This window comes from Bos javanicus, chromosome 12 (genome assembly GCF_032452875.1).
Source record: "Bos javanicus breed banteng chromosome 12, ARS-OSU_banteng_1.0, whole genome shotgun sequence".
Taxonomy (NCBI): domain Eukaryota; kingdom Metazoa; phylum Chordata; class Mammalia; order Artiodactyla; family Bovidae; genus Bos; species Bos javanicus.
In genome coordinates, this window is record NC_083879.1 from 52,273,664 (window position 1) to 52,289,842 (window position 16,179).

At 35.5% G+C, this 16,179-nt stretch overlaps 1 protein-coding gene across 20 annotated transcripts in view; it reads right to left on the reverse strand.

Annotated features, from left to right (window-relative positions):
- Nucleotides 1-16,179, reverse strand: part of MYCBP2 (MYC binding protein 2) — a 266,865-nt gene that overhangs the window by 103,276 nt on the left and 147,410 nt on the right. For all 20 annotated transcript variants that reach the window (XR_009740049.1, XM_061435145.1, XM_061435153.1 and 17 more), the window contains 7 exons: nucleotides 12,883-13,074; nucleotides 10,532-10,738; nucleotides 9,533-9,664; nucleotides 7,337-7,515; nucleotides 4,521-4,663; nucleotides 3,015-3,115; nucleotides 2,075-2,293 (listed from right to left, as the gene is read on the reverse strand). Coding sequence is in view for 19 of the 20 variants with exons in the window: in XM_061435145.1 (XP_061291129.1) it covers nucleotides 2,075-2,293; nucleotides 3,015-3,115; nucleotides 4,521-4,663; nucleotides 7,337-7,515; nucleotides 9,533-9,664; nucleotides 10,532-10,738; nucleotides 12,883-13,074 (1,173 nt within the window). In the remaining variant the exon portion in view is untranslated. The remainder of the gene's footprint in view (nucleotides 1-2,074; nucleotides 2,294-3,014; nucleotides 3,116-4,520; nucleotides 4,664-7,336; nucleotides 7,516-9,532; nucleotides 9,665-10,531; nucleotides 10,739-12,882; nucleotides 13,075-16,179) is intronic.

Genomic DNA, 16,179 nt, shown 5'->3' on the forward strand with positions numbered 1-16,179 from the left:
GATCCAGGGATTGAACCTGTATCTCCTGAGGCACCTGCACTGCTGGAAGATTTTTTACTGCTGAGCCACCAGGGAAGCCCAGTCTGGGTTTAAAAAAATTCTATGAACACAGATGGGAAAAATGGCAAATGTTCAAACCACAGCACTTTGAAAAAATCGCAGGTTTCAGACTTGAGGCAGAAATGTGTAAGCCTCTTATAACATCTTATACCAGAGCCTGTAACATCTTACACCAGACGTGAGGATGCTATGAATGACTACAGGGCGTGTCTCTAAAGGACTCAGGAGGAGTCTATCAAAAAAACAGTCCAATTTCTTAAATAAAATTCAAGGAAACAAAACAGAGAGATGGAGGGGAACACTAGATTAAAAGAGACTTAAGAAACACAACCAATCATAATGTATGAATCTCATTTGGATTCTAATTCAAATATTTAAAAATGTACATATGCAATAACATGAAGGCATTATTAGTTTTTTTAAAGTGTGACAATGACATTATTTTTTACAGGTCCTTATATTTTTAGAGATACAAAAAAATCCATGAATATGCTTTAAAACTATATTATTGTTTAGTCACTAAGTCACGTGTGACTCTTTTGCAACCCAATGGACTGTAGCCCTCTGTATATGGGATTTCCCAGGCAAGAATACTGGACTGGGTTACCATTTCCTCCTCAAGGGGATCTTCCTGACCCAGGGATCAAACCCACATCTCCTGCATTGTCAGGCAGATATTTTACCAATGAACCACCTAAGAAGCCCTTAATATAATATGAGAAGGGACAAAGAGAGTGGGGAATAAATAAAAGAGTTTGACCAATAGTTTATAACTGGCGACTGGGATGATGCACAAATGGGCTACACTATACTGGTGCATCTTTTCATATGTTTACCATATTCTACAACAAAGAGCTGAATATTTTACAAATGGTAAAGAATACATCTGCCAATGCAAGAGATGCAAGAGACGTGGGTTCAGTCCCTGGGTTGGGAAGATCCCTTGGTGCAGGAAGTGGCAACCCATTCCAGTGTTTTTGCCTGGAAAATTCCATGGGCAGAGGAGCCTGGCAGGTTATAGTCCTTGAGGTCACAAAGAACTGGACATGACTGAGTGACTGAGTACCAAAACGTAAACTTATAATTAAATTAAGTGGACAAATTCTCTTTCTCCCCCTTAAATGATACAATTTAGAAAGCAAGGAATAGGATTTTGAATACTCTATAAAAACATTTAAATATTTTATATGTACATTTTAACATTATGTGTAGTATTATAAATCCTGCACTGGGTATATAAATTTTCAGAGATCAGGCTGTGGTATAGCTAACATCAGTCCAAAAAAGTTGATTTTCGTTTATTATTTTTTAAAGTTTTTATTGAATTTGTTACAGTATTCCTTCTGTTTTTTAACGCCTTTTTTTTTTGACCCTGACACATGTGGGTTTCTAGCTCCCCGACCAGGTATCGAACCCGCGACCCTGCACTGGAAGGCAAAGTCTCAATGACTGGACCACCAGGAACGTCCCCAAATATGTGATTTTTAAATGTTAATGCTTATATCCATTATTATGATAAACAATATGCAGTTGAGCATTACACACAGCCTTGTATTTACAAAAAGATATGAAAATAACTTTCATAAACCACATAAAAGTGTACTATTTAACAGTAAAAATTCTGTCTTAAACCCTTTTGTGTGCTTGACAGTGTCTAACCACCTGCTGATTTTCTATGCATAGAAGTTACACTTCTGAACAGAGGTTAAGTATCCTTTAAGAAATCAATGAACATGAACACGAACATGAAGTCGCTCAGTCATGTCTGACTCTTTGCGACCCCATGAACTGTAGCCTACCAAGCTCCTCTGTCCATGGGATTTTCCAGGCAATAGTACTGGAGTGGACTGCCATTTCCTTCTCCAAGGGATCTTCCCAACCCAGGGATTGAACCCGGGTCTCTCGTGTCGTAAACAGACGCTTTACGGTCTGAGCCACCAGGGAAGTCAAGAAATCAGTAAAGAACATCAAATCAAGTTTTAAGTTTAAACGGTTCCTAGGAATCAGTGCCCACCTTGTAGTGCATGACACATGCAGGCTTATAGGGGTGCTCGCTCTCTATGACAGCATAGTGATTAGAGGTCGTACAAGCAGACAAGCCTTGTTCAGGCTGATTTCCTGTGGTACTATCTGTTGACTGATTAGGATTGAAGGCAGGGGGTGCATACTTCTGATTCAGAATGGCAACTGAAGGAAGTAACTGCTGGACAAGTCCAAAGACTTCTACAGCCACCTAGTATAAAAAAGAATGATTAAGTGAGATAGTAAGTGTGAAAGTTGCTTTAAAGTTATTAATTACTGTAATTGTTGATTATCCTTATTATTAAGAATTTCCATTTAGAGTTTCTTCTAGTTACATTTTCACTCAAAGAGAAATTTGTACTATGGGAAAAAAAGATTTAGCTTAAAAGTCTTAGGTGTTACATGAATATAACCAAGTTTATATATTTAAATCCTTCTGCCTTTCTGTGATCTGCAATAAATTAGGTTTTACTCAAAATTTATTATGCCAAAGGATCAGTAGTTTATCATTTCTTCCATGTATTGAATATTTCACAATTTAACAACCTTTTTACATTGCTATTTTTATACAAAATGGAGGTTTGGTATCAACATTATAAATTTTAAAGGTCTTAGTTAACTTAAGCTTTCCTTACATATCATATTCTAAAATATATTTCTTATCTCCAAGTTCTTCAAATGTAAAGCCAATAAACAATACTATTACAAAATAATACTATCACAAAACAATACTATTACAAAGTAAACTAGTAAGTGATACTAAGATCAGAGAGTTAGTTATTTAACTAATAACTTCTACCATTTACATGTCTGTCTACTTGTTACCTGTAACCCAGATGCCTGAAAGATTATTTTTAAAGGAAAGACACAAAGTCTAAATAAAATTACATTTACCAAAAAAAGATTCAAAGTTAGAGAATTGAATCACACACCTTAGGAATAGCAGCAGCTACTGGTCCTATGTAGGCTATAATAAGGGGAAGCAGCATGGAAAACAGACTGGAAGAGCTAAGCAGTTCTGGAATGTCATCAGCTAAAAAAGGCATTAATACTACAGTTAGAAAGCAATTTCACTGTAACATATATACAACTGTACTAAACCTATATTCTAATTCCTTGAGTAAAATTATAGTTGACATTGACCAAGTACTTATCAAGGACCTGGCACTATTCTAAGGGCTCTACACACATTATCTCCATTAATCCTTACAATAAGGTTCTTTATTATCGCCCCTTGTTTAGAAGTGGAAACCAAGGCACATAGTGTTTAAGTACCTTATCCAAAATCATATATCTGTAAAATGACAGAACCGGAATTAGAACTCAGGGTTACAGTCATGATGTTAAACCAGTACTCTTGGTGCCATACATGGCTACATGTCTGAAGCTGGGCAAATAACATAATCTTTGTGTGCAGGTCACTCAACTGTAATGGAGGATAACATACTTCCCTCATCAGATGTTGTGATGATTCAGTGAGTTAACACCTGTAAAATGCTTAAAGAATGCCTGCAGACATAGTAAATACTCCAAAAATGTTTGCTGTTATTAGCTACATTGCCTTCTATGTTTCCCAAGGAAAGCACTTTGCTGATGGACATTTTATTGTTACATGAGCATGGTGCTAGGAAGATAAGTTGAAGACCTTTCTATTAAGGGTCAATTATTTCTAGATATTTTTTTCTACATCTGCTGTTGCACCAGAACAGGCTGGGCATTGAGGTAAAAAATATAGTTTCCTTGTCCAGCCTAAGCTACTGGTTTGGATAGACCAAATACTCTTTATTTTCAGCAAGTTTCTCACGTGATTTTGACATACAGCTATATTTAGGAACAAGTGTTATACTGAACAGTAAGGTTTTTGTAAATGTTAACTCTGCTGCAGTGTGGCAGTGGGGAAAAGGTGGCAGGGTGATTATTAGGATGTTATCCACTCATGAAGAAGAGTATGTGTGCTTGAACCACGGCAGCCTGAACTATAGGAGAACAGATAGAGAGAATAGAAACTGGAGAGTTTCCAGGGGAAGAACTTGTAAAACTCAATTTAGATAAGTGAATCTGGAAAGACATTTGGGGTTGCCCAGACCTTTGGATGCATGGTGATGCTATCACAGAAAGAAAACCAGGTCTAAAGTGGAAAACAAAAAATTGTTTTTTAAACTACTAAAAGAAGCAAAGACTCAATTAAGAGTTTTCTTCTTAATGGGCTGACTCAGAAAACTACAGTGTAAAATAACTGCTTTGGAACATTCTAACAAACTTTGCATTAGTGTATGGAGAGCAGGGCTGATCCAAAATGAACATATGTATATGTGCAGACCCATAAGGGATCCCTCTGGGATTTTACAAGGTAGTTCTTCTTTAGTAACTCTGCATGTAAGTTGGAGAATAAAGAATCTAAAATGTGACTATTAAGGAAGTAAAAAAAAAAATCTTACCGTCCACAGCAAGAGCTCTGTGCAAGAGGTCTTTTGCAGCTCGAACAACAGTGCTTACCACAGAGAGAGCTCTGCTACAGTTTTTATCTTCTTCATTGGCTTTACTTAGAAGTTGGGATTGTAAATCTCCATCAAATTCACTCCTGTAACATGAGTAACACATGACATCATTTTACATAGTGGGTAAAACATGATCTAACTCTAGGAATCACATCTGGATCACAAGCTTAAAAAGTTAAAGTTAAAAAATAGTAAATGTATAACTACATAGTTTCAAGGCATAATAGGGCATCAAAGCAAAAGCCACATAAGAGCTTAAAATTATTTTATTTTTTTTAAAGTAAATAACATCATGACAGACCACTACTTAAGCAAAGGCCTGAACTGTGTTTTCTAAAAAAGACCTGGAGGAGCTGGGAGAAGAGCAGTCAGGCCAAAAGAACAGTAAGATGAAGGTTCAGATAGGAACAAGATGGGTGAGATCAAGGAATAGAATGAAGACAAGTGTGACTAGAATGAAAGGAGAAAGAGTGAAGGGTGACAGGTGGGTAAGGTAAACAAGAGTCAGATCACATGAGTAAAGACTTTACATTTTATCCTGGTAGGCTGCAGTCCATGGGGTCGCGAAGAGTCGCACACGACTGAGCGACTTCACTTTCACTTTTCACTTTCATGCATTGGAGAAGGAAATGGCAACCCACTCCAGTGTTCTTGCCTGGAGAATCCCAGGGACGGGGGAGCCGGGTGCTGCCGTCTATGAGGTCACACAGAGTCGGACACGACTGAAGTGACTTAGCAGCAGCAGGGAAAGGGAAGCGATGAGGGGAAGGTGAGCAAGGCCTCACCTAAAAACTTGACAGGATTTATATTTCGCTGAGGTCACTCTGGCTGCATGGTGTAAGACAGAGTGTAAGAGAGCTCAGTGAAAAGAGAGAGACTGGTTTAGAGGCTGCTGCTGCTAAGTCACTTCAGTCGTGTCTGACTCTGTGCTACCCCATAGACAGCAGCCCACCAGGCTCCCTCGTCTCTGGGATTCTCCAGGCAAGAACACTGGAGTGGGTTGCCATTTCCTTCTCCAGTTTAGAGGCTAGTTCCTCTCGAATTCAGTTATCCAGGTGCTTACTCAAGTCGGGGTGGAGACGGCTTAGGCTCGATGTTAATTATAGGAGTGCTAGAAAAGGTCAGATTTAGGCCAAGACTTACTGATGCAAAGTCTGAGGGTAAGACAGACATCAAGAATGCCCCCCAGGTGTCTACTATACCTGTGGATGGGGAGAACACTGGATGGGGACCTGTGGATGGGGAGGAGTTTCACCAAGATGCCTGTTAGCCAGCCTTAGAGAGGATGTGTATGTGGTATGGTGGTTAAAGGTAGGTCACTTGTAGTCCAGTCTCCTGGCTACAAATCCCAGGACCATAGCTTACTGAAAGTGTGACTGCAGCAAGTCACTGAGTCACTCCAGGCCTCAGTTCCCTCATTTGTAAAGGAGGGATAGGAAATTGCACACCCCATGGAGTTCCTGCAAGGACTGGCTGAACTGACACAGGGCGAGAACTGTATGGCAGAAAGGGAGTGCTCAGGACACAGGACCTCTAATCACCATCTCCCTTACCATCACCCTGATGAAGTTCAGAAGGGCCTGGATATTCATTCCAGGGCTTAGAGGAGCTAGGAGCTAGAGACGTACACTTGGCAGACATCAGAACAACACGGCTTTCACAGTTAAGTGATTTTAATCTTTTAAAACTTAACTAATTAAAAATGAAAGCTAAGGATACTTAAATCTTTGTGGAAAACATCAAAATATAAACACTGCATTTTGTATAAGGTATAAACTCTGGATAGCAGATACTTTTAAGGGACTCTCCATCTTTTTTATCTTTAGCGCATGATACAGTTTCTTGCCTATACTTAGAAAAATGTACTGTTTGTTGTAAGGCTATGTAACAGAAAAGGGATTTCATTACGGTGAAAGGACTAGAAAGCTTTTGTGTCTCAGCAGCAACATGCCACTATAGAGCTATTTGTGCCTACTATTTCTGTTCTATTTTACACAGAGAAAGAAAGAAGATCCTCAGGACAGATCCTCACTGCCAAGGCAGTGTCCCCAGATTGTTTGTGAAGGAAAAAGGAAGCAGTAAGCCTCTGAAACCTATGGGCAACTTCAGTGATTTGCTGTCAAGTCAGATTGAGGACAAATGAGGTAAATACTACTCACTACTACCTATGGTTCCAGCTAAATTGTTAAAAGAAAAATGTAGACTCAGTGAGAAATGTATATTTAAAAGTCTTTTTAAACTCAAAATTATTGTAATTCTGTTTTTCACAGTTTACATAAGGAATGGTTTTTGTTAAACATATTATTAGAAATACATTATTATATACTCTAGGGCTGCAAGGACTAGATTCACAGACACCAAAACATTCTGCAGAAAGGATAGCTGGATCAAGGTAACAACAGCACTTCGGCAGAGTGGATTTCCTCATTAACTTTTGGCATTTAAAATAAATAAATTCCATTAAAATTTGGCCACAAATGCAGACCACAAAACTATAAAAGGGACAACAAAAAGCATATATACCCTGTACATAAACATTTCAAAGATATTAAGAAAATAATGACAAAGAACATTTTAAAGTAAACACTGAATTTATACATTAAAATGAGACCATCTTGTACAAATTAGCATGTGCAAGGAAGATACACTGTGCAATTTAATTATCACCGCCCATTGAGCTTCTTGTACCTTGGTAGTAAAATGCACACGTTCTGCTGCTGTCGAGTACTTAGCTCCCTGACTCTATACACACCTACCTGTAGTAGAGTATCTGGGGAATCTGTCCTCTGGTTTGGTTTGTGCCATTACTACTCAAGCTGCATGTACTGAATGTGAACGTCACGCCATCAGGGCACTGAACCGTGGTCATTCCTCCATCTCCATTGGCTGTGCGGCTTCCATAGTTCCTCAAGCGCACAGCGTATTTAACATTTTCCTTCACGATAAAGAGGTAAAGCATGTTTATACTTATTTGCAATGTACAAGGATATATTAATATAAAATGAACCCTAGTAGTAAACTGGGCAAATACACTTGGCCCTGAGCATCACGGTGTGAGCTGCATGGGTCTATTACACTGAATATTCTTCAACAATAAATGCTGCAATACTATACCACCCGAGGCTGGCTGAATCAAAACACGTGCAACCAGCATTTTTGTTTTCTTCAAGTTGCTAAGCTGTGTCTGACTCTGCAACGCCATGGGCTGCAGCAGGCTCCTCTGTCCTTCCTATCTCTCGGAGTTTGTTCAGATTCGTGTCCATCGAGTCAGTGATGCCATCCAACCATCTTATCCTCTCCTGCGCCCTTCTCCTCCTGCCTTCAATCTTGCCCAGCATCAGGGTCTTTTCCAACGAGTCGGCTCTTTGCATCAGGTGGCCAAACTACTGGAGCTTCAGCTTCAACATCAGTCCTTCCAATGATAATATTCAGGGTTGATTTCCTTTAGGATTGACTGGTTTGACCTCCTTGCTGTCCAGGGGACTCTCAAGAGTCTTTTCCAGCACCACAGTTTGAAAGCATCAGTTCTTTGGCACTCAGCCTTCTTTATGGCCCAATTCTCACATCTGTCCATGACTACTGGAAAAACCATAGCTTTGGCAGAGCCAGCACAGATAGGTATAAAAAGGGCTGACTGTAAGTTATACTTGGATTTTCCACTTTGAGAAGGGTCAACACCTCTAATTCCCACATTGTTCAAGGGCCAACTGTATAAAGAATGTCATATTTATACACAATTTGCTTAAATGAGTTTTCAGTAAGTCAAGCAGGGTAATAATGAACACTTACTGATTATTATTTAACAGAATGCTTTTGTGATTTACTTAAATTAATCCTTAAAATGGCCTGATAAGGTTAAGTACCATTATTACACAGATGAGGAATCTGTGGTAAGAGAAGTTAAATAATTTTCCCAAAGTCACACAACTAGTAAATAGTGATGGAAGTAGGATTTAAATACAGGCAGTGTAACTATAGTGTCTGCTTTTAATCACACTGTAAAGAATATTAGCCATACTAAAAGATTTTGAATACATGAATTAAGATTTTCCTTTGATAAGTTTAACTTTTAAGCTTGTTTTAAATATAGGAAAAATACAAGAATGAGTTCACTATATTTTTATCTTAAGAGAGACATTCAGAGACAGAAAGAGGCAAACATGGGAAAAAATATCTGTAAGACAAAACAAGATTCACTTGTATAAAAAAATATGATATAGATACTGGTGCCTAACAATCCAAGACATAAACTTCATAATGATGTTTTTCTATTTTTTAGTATCATATATCTTTTTGATGAAGTAACTAATTAAGTTACCTCATCCAAAACTCAGCTGTGTAATGAAAATTATTATGGTTGGATTCAGAATTACTCTATTATTACTTTAATATGAAGCAAAATTTGTTTTCCTAATAGTTATTTACTGCTATAAAATTAAGTTATATATAATAATAACATTATTGTTAATAATAACAAATTGTTAACACTATTTGTTAAGACCACTTGTTCTTTAAATGAGTTCTCGCACAATAAGAGAAGAAAAAATAGGAACTAATATTTACTGAGTTTCAGTCTTGTGCTAGACACTGAGGCAAGTATTCTTCTCCATTTCTTAATGTAATCTGAACAATGTGACAATGGAGGTGTTATCCTTCCCAACCCATAGATCAGTCTCAGAGTGGGCAAATGATGACATGTCCAAAGTCTCAGAGCTAATATTGGGAAAAGCAGGTATCTGAAAGCTAGGTTTATTTGACTCCAAAACCTACAGCTACTTTCCACTGTATATCTAACTTTAAGAACCTTTTGCAAAAGTAGAATACAATACAGTACACATTAGAAATATAGTCAGTACTGTATTTAAAGGACCACAAAAACTTTCTACCATTGTTTTTACATAAATTCATAATAATACATTCCATTTACAAACTAAACACATTGTTAAAATTACCTTTAAAGGAACAACTTTGTCAAGTCTGATTTCAGCTATATCACTGGGTGAATCATCTGTTGTGTAAGTTCCTTTGACTAATTCTAGAGATGTCCATCTGTGAGAATGAGTTGAATCCCCTGCATGCTCACTCTAATTAAAACAAAACAAAGCCCGCACATATTCTTAATTTCATTAAATGAACAATTTTGACTTACAATCAATTACTGTTTTTAAGCAGTCTATTTTCTTGCATATAAAATTATTATCCGTTAGTATTCATCCATATATACTAAAGAAAACATTTTTGGTCCTCTATTCATTTGTATTTATTTCCTAAACTATCTACAAATTATATCATACATAGGCTTTTCTCATCTGTCTTAAAATGATTTCCCCTTCTTCATCAGAATGCTATATCTAATTATAGAGCTTAAGGAAATAATTAACTGAATTAATTGTTTAAGAGAAGCAAAATACAGATAGACTTATTTATTAGCAAATAATTTACATGCTACTTGTCTCATTTTAATAAAACTTTATGAAACTTAGGTGCTTTAAAAAATCTATAGTGGATACAGCAAGATAAAGCTAATTCAACCAACAACACACTTTACTATTAATCATCCATTAGCACTCTTAACAAAACTGCTTAATCACCGATAGGGGTAATAATACCAGTCTGAATACTGTTCTTGTTTTCTGAAATATTATAACAGTAAAAAAAAAAAAAAAAAAGGAAAGAAATTACTCAAGATTTATAATCTGAGGCCTAGTTACATAATTTCTCATTTTCATTTAAAATCTTCCCTGGAAGTGCAGAAAACATGAAGCAGGAGCGATCCAAATGGTACACAAACAATCAAGGAAAATTGCTCCCTTTTAATTTCTCTAACGTTGCCCAGCTATGACTAATCTGTTAAACTGCACTATTTGGATTTGGACCACTGCACTATTATAATGATGTATGTCCTGACACACAACCCACACACCAAAACGCATACTAAGAGTGGTACTTACATCATCAACCAACACCTCTAATTCATATTCATGAATTCCACCTCCTCCATAGACAGAAAAACCGACCACAACTATTCCAGGCTTGTCTACCGAAAAACAGATGGCATCTGGGGACCCATTCCCGGTGTTCCAACTTCTCCCCTGACTTGTCTTTGTGAATCGGTTAGCACTGGCTTTAACAGAGTGGAGAGAATTAAGGCCATCAACCTATAAATGACAAAAGTAAAAATATCAGTAGTCTGTACCTAAGTGTTACTAACATGCATTTAACAAAACTATCCAAAAGTTTCTAAGGAGTTCAGTAAAATAACCTACCTTTAACAAGAGGTTTAAACCTCTCTAAAGGTATATTCCATTAAGAGATTAACCAAGAATAAAATCAGACTATATCACTCTAAATTCACAAATCAATATTATCTGACAGTGTCTTTTTAGTCAAATTATACATTTCACTTTATTTATAATGTCAGAACTATAAACTTGTAAGTTATCACAGTTGTAACACTTGAACAAATTATCACTCACTTTGCAAAGAGATACCAATATTTTTCAGACCAATAGTTTTCAAACCATGCTGCACAGAACTCTAGGATAGATGAATATTCAGGAAAGAGGTGGACTGAGGTTCCTCTTTTCTGTCAGACCATCCTTCCTCTTATCTGTGAGTTTCAAGCTAAGACTCCATTGCAGAAAATGTTCTATGCCTTAAGTCTGAATGTCACTAATGTATATCAAAATAACTTGGTAGTCAATATGGGAAAATACACATACACACAAGTACTACATCATTAATTACAGACTTTGATTAGGGAGGATCAAAGCATTTATTTTTGGTTCAAAACTATCTTTTTAATTATAGAGCCTGCTTCTGCTCTAAGTTGGCTGCAGAAGTTTGGAAGAGCTACAAAAGGAAAAAATGTAAGTTTAAGATTCCAGCAAGCATTACAAACTCCTCTGAGAAAGAAAAAAGCATGGATATCTAAGTCAGGACCTTTAGAAACTCCCAAGGTTGTGAATTAGGCACTTGAAATTTGGGGCTTTCCTATTAAAACAGTAAGTTCATAGGAGATTGAATACTAGATAGTAAATTTCTGAGGAATCAATGTATTCTGGGGACCTACGCACTATAAACTTTCATCCAAGGTCTATAATAGTATAGGAGGGAAGTTTATCACAGGCTGAATGAACAAATGAAAAGGAAAATTAAAATGTTCTGACAAGGGCTTCACCACCTCAACCAGGGTGAGATACTGAAATCTGCTCAGATGTGTGTAATCATTTAGAAATCCTAAAGACTTACCTCTCACTCTGAATCAGTAATGAGTGTAGACTGAATGGATCAAGTGAAAATAGACTCATAAATAAATCTGAGAGTAAGAAAAAGTAAAGACTAGGAATTATAAAATTAAAATAGAGAAAAGACATTCCTTGGCAAGAAACCAGAGACTTGGGGTCACTGAGCACATAATGGTTATTAAAAATTCATTTGAATGATACAACGTACTTCACATTATGACGTAAAACCAATGTCTACTGTCTACTTTTTCAGAGAAAAAATAGAAACGTTCACCAAATTCAGTCAAAACATTTAGATGAATTATAAAACAGTGAGTAGGGCAGTGAAATGCTGAAAAATAATTACTTAAAAAAATGTAAAGGTACTTTAAAGATGTTGCAATGTAGTTTTCTCAAACATATTAGTATTTGAGCCTTTAAAAACTTTGTGATAATAATGGCTGTACAACAGTGTGACTCCACTTAATACCACTGAACTGCACACATAAACATGACTAGAATGATAAATTTTTTGTTATATAATTTACTACAATTAAAAAAAAAAACCTTTGTGATACAGGTTTGTTTAACCTATATAATAATATACAAGATAATATAAAAATTATTATTATTCCCATTTTACACATGTGTTTGTCTACGGTTAACCAAGGGAGCAGAGCTAAGGTCTGCACCTCTTCACGTTTTCCACACCGCATGTTCATCATTGGTGGTCCTACTTCCACTTCCCACTACCCAGCAACGAGAACTACTTCTGCTTTCACTAGGACCTGGTGCTGGGTTGTGCAATGAGGCAGTTCAGGGGAAAAGGTATACTTTGTATTAGTGCAGCATCCTGGGTTAACTGCTGAGAGGGAGGAAGCGAATAAGAGCAGAGAGGAGGTGTAAGGAAGTGGGGGTGGGGAATTTAAAAAAAAAAGGACAAGCCAACTTGAAACTATTTTCTTGACGAAAATTAGTTTCTATGAAGCCGAAATATATGAAAAAAAAAAAAAAAAAGAAACAATGTAGAGCACCGAAACATGTCCTCATTATCCAGTATCAGAATAGAACCTCACCTCAGATCCCAGGGCAGACGCGGTCAGTTCACTGACAATGCTGGCCAGCAACCCGCAGGTGTTGGAGACCAGGTGGGAGGAGAAGAGCTCATTTTCTCTCCTCAGGCTGTTTCTGACGGGGAGCACCACAATTACCAGCATTTTCTCCAGAACTTCACGGAAGCTTGTCATCCCAGAGATATTCTCTTCATTCTGTGACACATGAAAAGAAAAAGTTCTCAGATAATTGCTTTATTTTCCTTCACCTGAGTACTCAATTGCAAAACATTGTTTTCTAGAAGACTCTGTTAAAATCCAGACTTGAGTCTACATCTATGTATGCATCCAGCTGTATGTGGACTCACCATGTCTACTGTTATGTATAAGTCCTTTTTCAAATTATTAGTCTCTAGATATCATAAAAGTACCACACATTTACAAAATGTTTGTGCTTTTATTAACCTTGAGTCATTTTCACTTACCCTCTTATTTGACTTTTCACTAACAATCATATATGACAGAAAAAAAACCGCTTCCTATTTAAAAAGCTATTTCTGCAGGACAAGATTCCAAACTGAGATAATTATTTCTGATATGAAATAATTCCCAGTATGAAATAATATAATGACTACTGATTTAAAGGCAAAGCAATTGAGCAATAGTCTATATGATCTGTTTTCTAATAAAATTATTTCTGTACATGTATGGGACAAAAATATGGAACTGTACAATAAATTGTACAGTTTTACAATTCTTACTATATTTGATTTCAGAAGTGAAGATAATAAATTTCCACCCCTACCAATGAAAAACTTCAAAATAAGAAATTAGTCCCATTAAAGACCAATGGGAAAATACTTTTTTCCAGGAAAAAGGAGAAAAGATGAAACACCCTCAACAATATGCACAATCTTTCTCTCATACTTTATTAATGTCCAATCTTGGGCTAAAAATAGTCACTTAGAGATATTCTTCAATCTTTAAGTTATTTCTACTATCTCTGAATAAAATTATCATAACATTTAGGTCAGTATCTTAAGTAATTAAGTTTTCGTGGCTTTCATTCTCCGAAATCTTTACTTTCTGGAACATCTCAGAAACTTAACTTTGGATAAAACTCAATTCCCAACAGTACTCCATAGTCAGTACTCCAGAAGGGCTTTCTTTGCGGGGTGGGGCATGGGGGATGCATGGAGTGCATTTATCTAGTTACATCCACTTAGTTTCTAACTAGTAATTAAAAGAGTAATATAAGAAACTTCCCATAAAATCTTAACATGGAGTCAAGAGTGTCAATGTATTTTAGTTAAAAGATATATATATACATATATAAAAGCACATTACTAGCCACTAAAATTTTAGAAAAAGGGAACTCTTATTCACTAGTGGTGGGACATGCAAGCTGACATTAGCTTTCTAGAAGGCATTTTGGCAGTTGGTAGCAAAATCTTAACATATTTTCCTTGACTTAAAATTTTTCCACACTTTAAGATTTATTCTGGAAAAATCACTGTGTATATGCATAAAAATTTAGTCAATGATATTTTCAGCAGCACTGTTTAAAATATTGAAATACTGGGGAAAATCTAAGTATATTTATATAGAGGAAAAGTATTGATTGATTATATTATGCTATTTCCAAATGGTAGAATTCTATATTATCCATTAAAAAGCAAAATATACTAATCAGTATATATTGTCACAGATTAATAGATATGTGAATATGCAATTAATTTCAATAATTACCAAATGTTAGTAGTTCTAAAAAGCTTGAAGTTTTACTACACTTTTAAGGAAAACACTGCAACACTAAAGGGAATCCCAAAAGACAAACAAAGCTTATCCATAACTTTATCACACAAACATTATCTTTACTTCTAGTATTCTCTTCCAAAATATGTATGTTTTTGCATACATATTCTACATAGTTTGTCACCACAGTGTGTCTAGATACCTTGATTTTTTACTTTATTTTAAAAACTTAACAAACATCTGCCTTGATATTAAATGTAAATAGTTATTTTTAATGACTGATAGAACCATATTTTATCAAGTTGACATATCCAAATTCAATTATTTCACTTAATGATGGACATTTAAAGTTCTAAGTTATTCACTTTTCCTTTTAGTAAGATGTATATATATATATAGCTTTAGTCTTCCAATTACTTCCTCAGGTAATTTCCTTTGCAAATATTCATCACACATACTACCGAATTAACAATGTATTTTTAAAAAATACCTTCCAGTTTATGAGTCCTCAATTCAAGAGCTGTATTTATCTTCTTAATTCTCGTCTCAACTAGTACCTAATAAACGCCTAGTAAATAGTAGGTATATGATAAATACTTGCTAAAAGGTTGAAAGAAAGGATTACTTACTTACTAAAAAGATTACTTACACTACATAATGCTATAAACCATCTATAAGTTTAGTGGTTTCCTCACAGTCTTACCAGCACAGGATTTTATAAAAGAAAAAAAGTATTTTTCCTGATATTTTACAAATATATTGATACCATCATAGAACTTTTATCCACATTTAATTACTAGTTAAGACTGAAAAATTTCCCAGGTTGGCTTACTCTCTAAAAGTCCTTCACATTTATCTCTATCACTTCTATGGGACCCTGCCAAAGTATGATATTAACTGCAAATCTGCTTCCCATTCCACTATTGTCCTATTTTGTTTCTCTATGTCACTGGAATTTTTCTCATAATTTTTCTGTTGCTTCAGTCACTAGAAAACTACTACTGTATAATAATTGGTATGACTATTCTATTTTATACCCTTTTATCCCTTTAAAGATTACTTCTCATCAACTCGGTAGTCATTATACATGGTTTCCATGCATACTTAATTTTTCTCCACAATGCTTTCTAATAAACCAGAAGCTATGACTAAAAATGTTTCCTATGACAACTGTTTTATAATACTTATTTTAACATACCAAATTGTTGTAGAAAAAATGTTTTAAAACTTATCTATTTCCCTAAAATTCTATCTTGGCAATCTAAAATATTATTTTCAAATGTAAAAGTTTGCTTATAGTATTTGCAATTTTTAAATGGTTTGGCAAAAAAACAAATACACAAGAATTTATCTCATAAGTCTATCAAATTTTGTATAGTTTAGGGATCATTCAAAATTAAAAATTAAAAGAAAAAAGACTGCTCATTTACAGATAAACATGAGAAAAATTTTTCCTTAACTCTTCTTGCAAAACTCATTATTTGGTAAATATACTTAGCTATGCAGAAGAATAAGCACCAAGCTAAGTACGTCTCTATTTATAGTTTTATTACTTCAGTATGGATG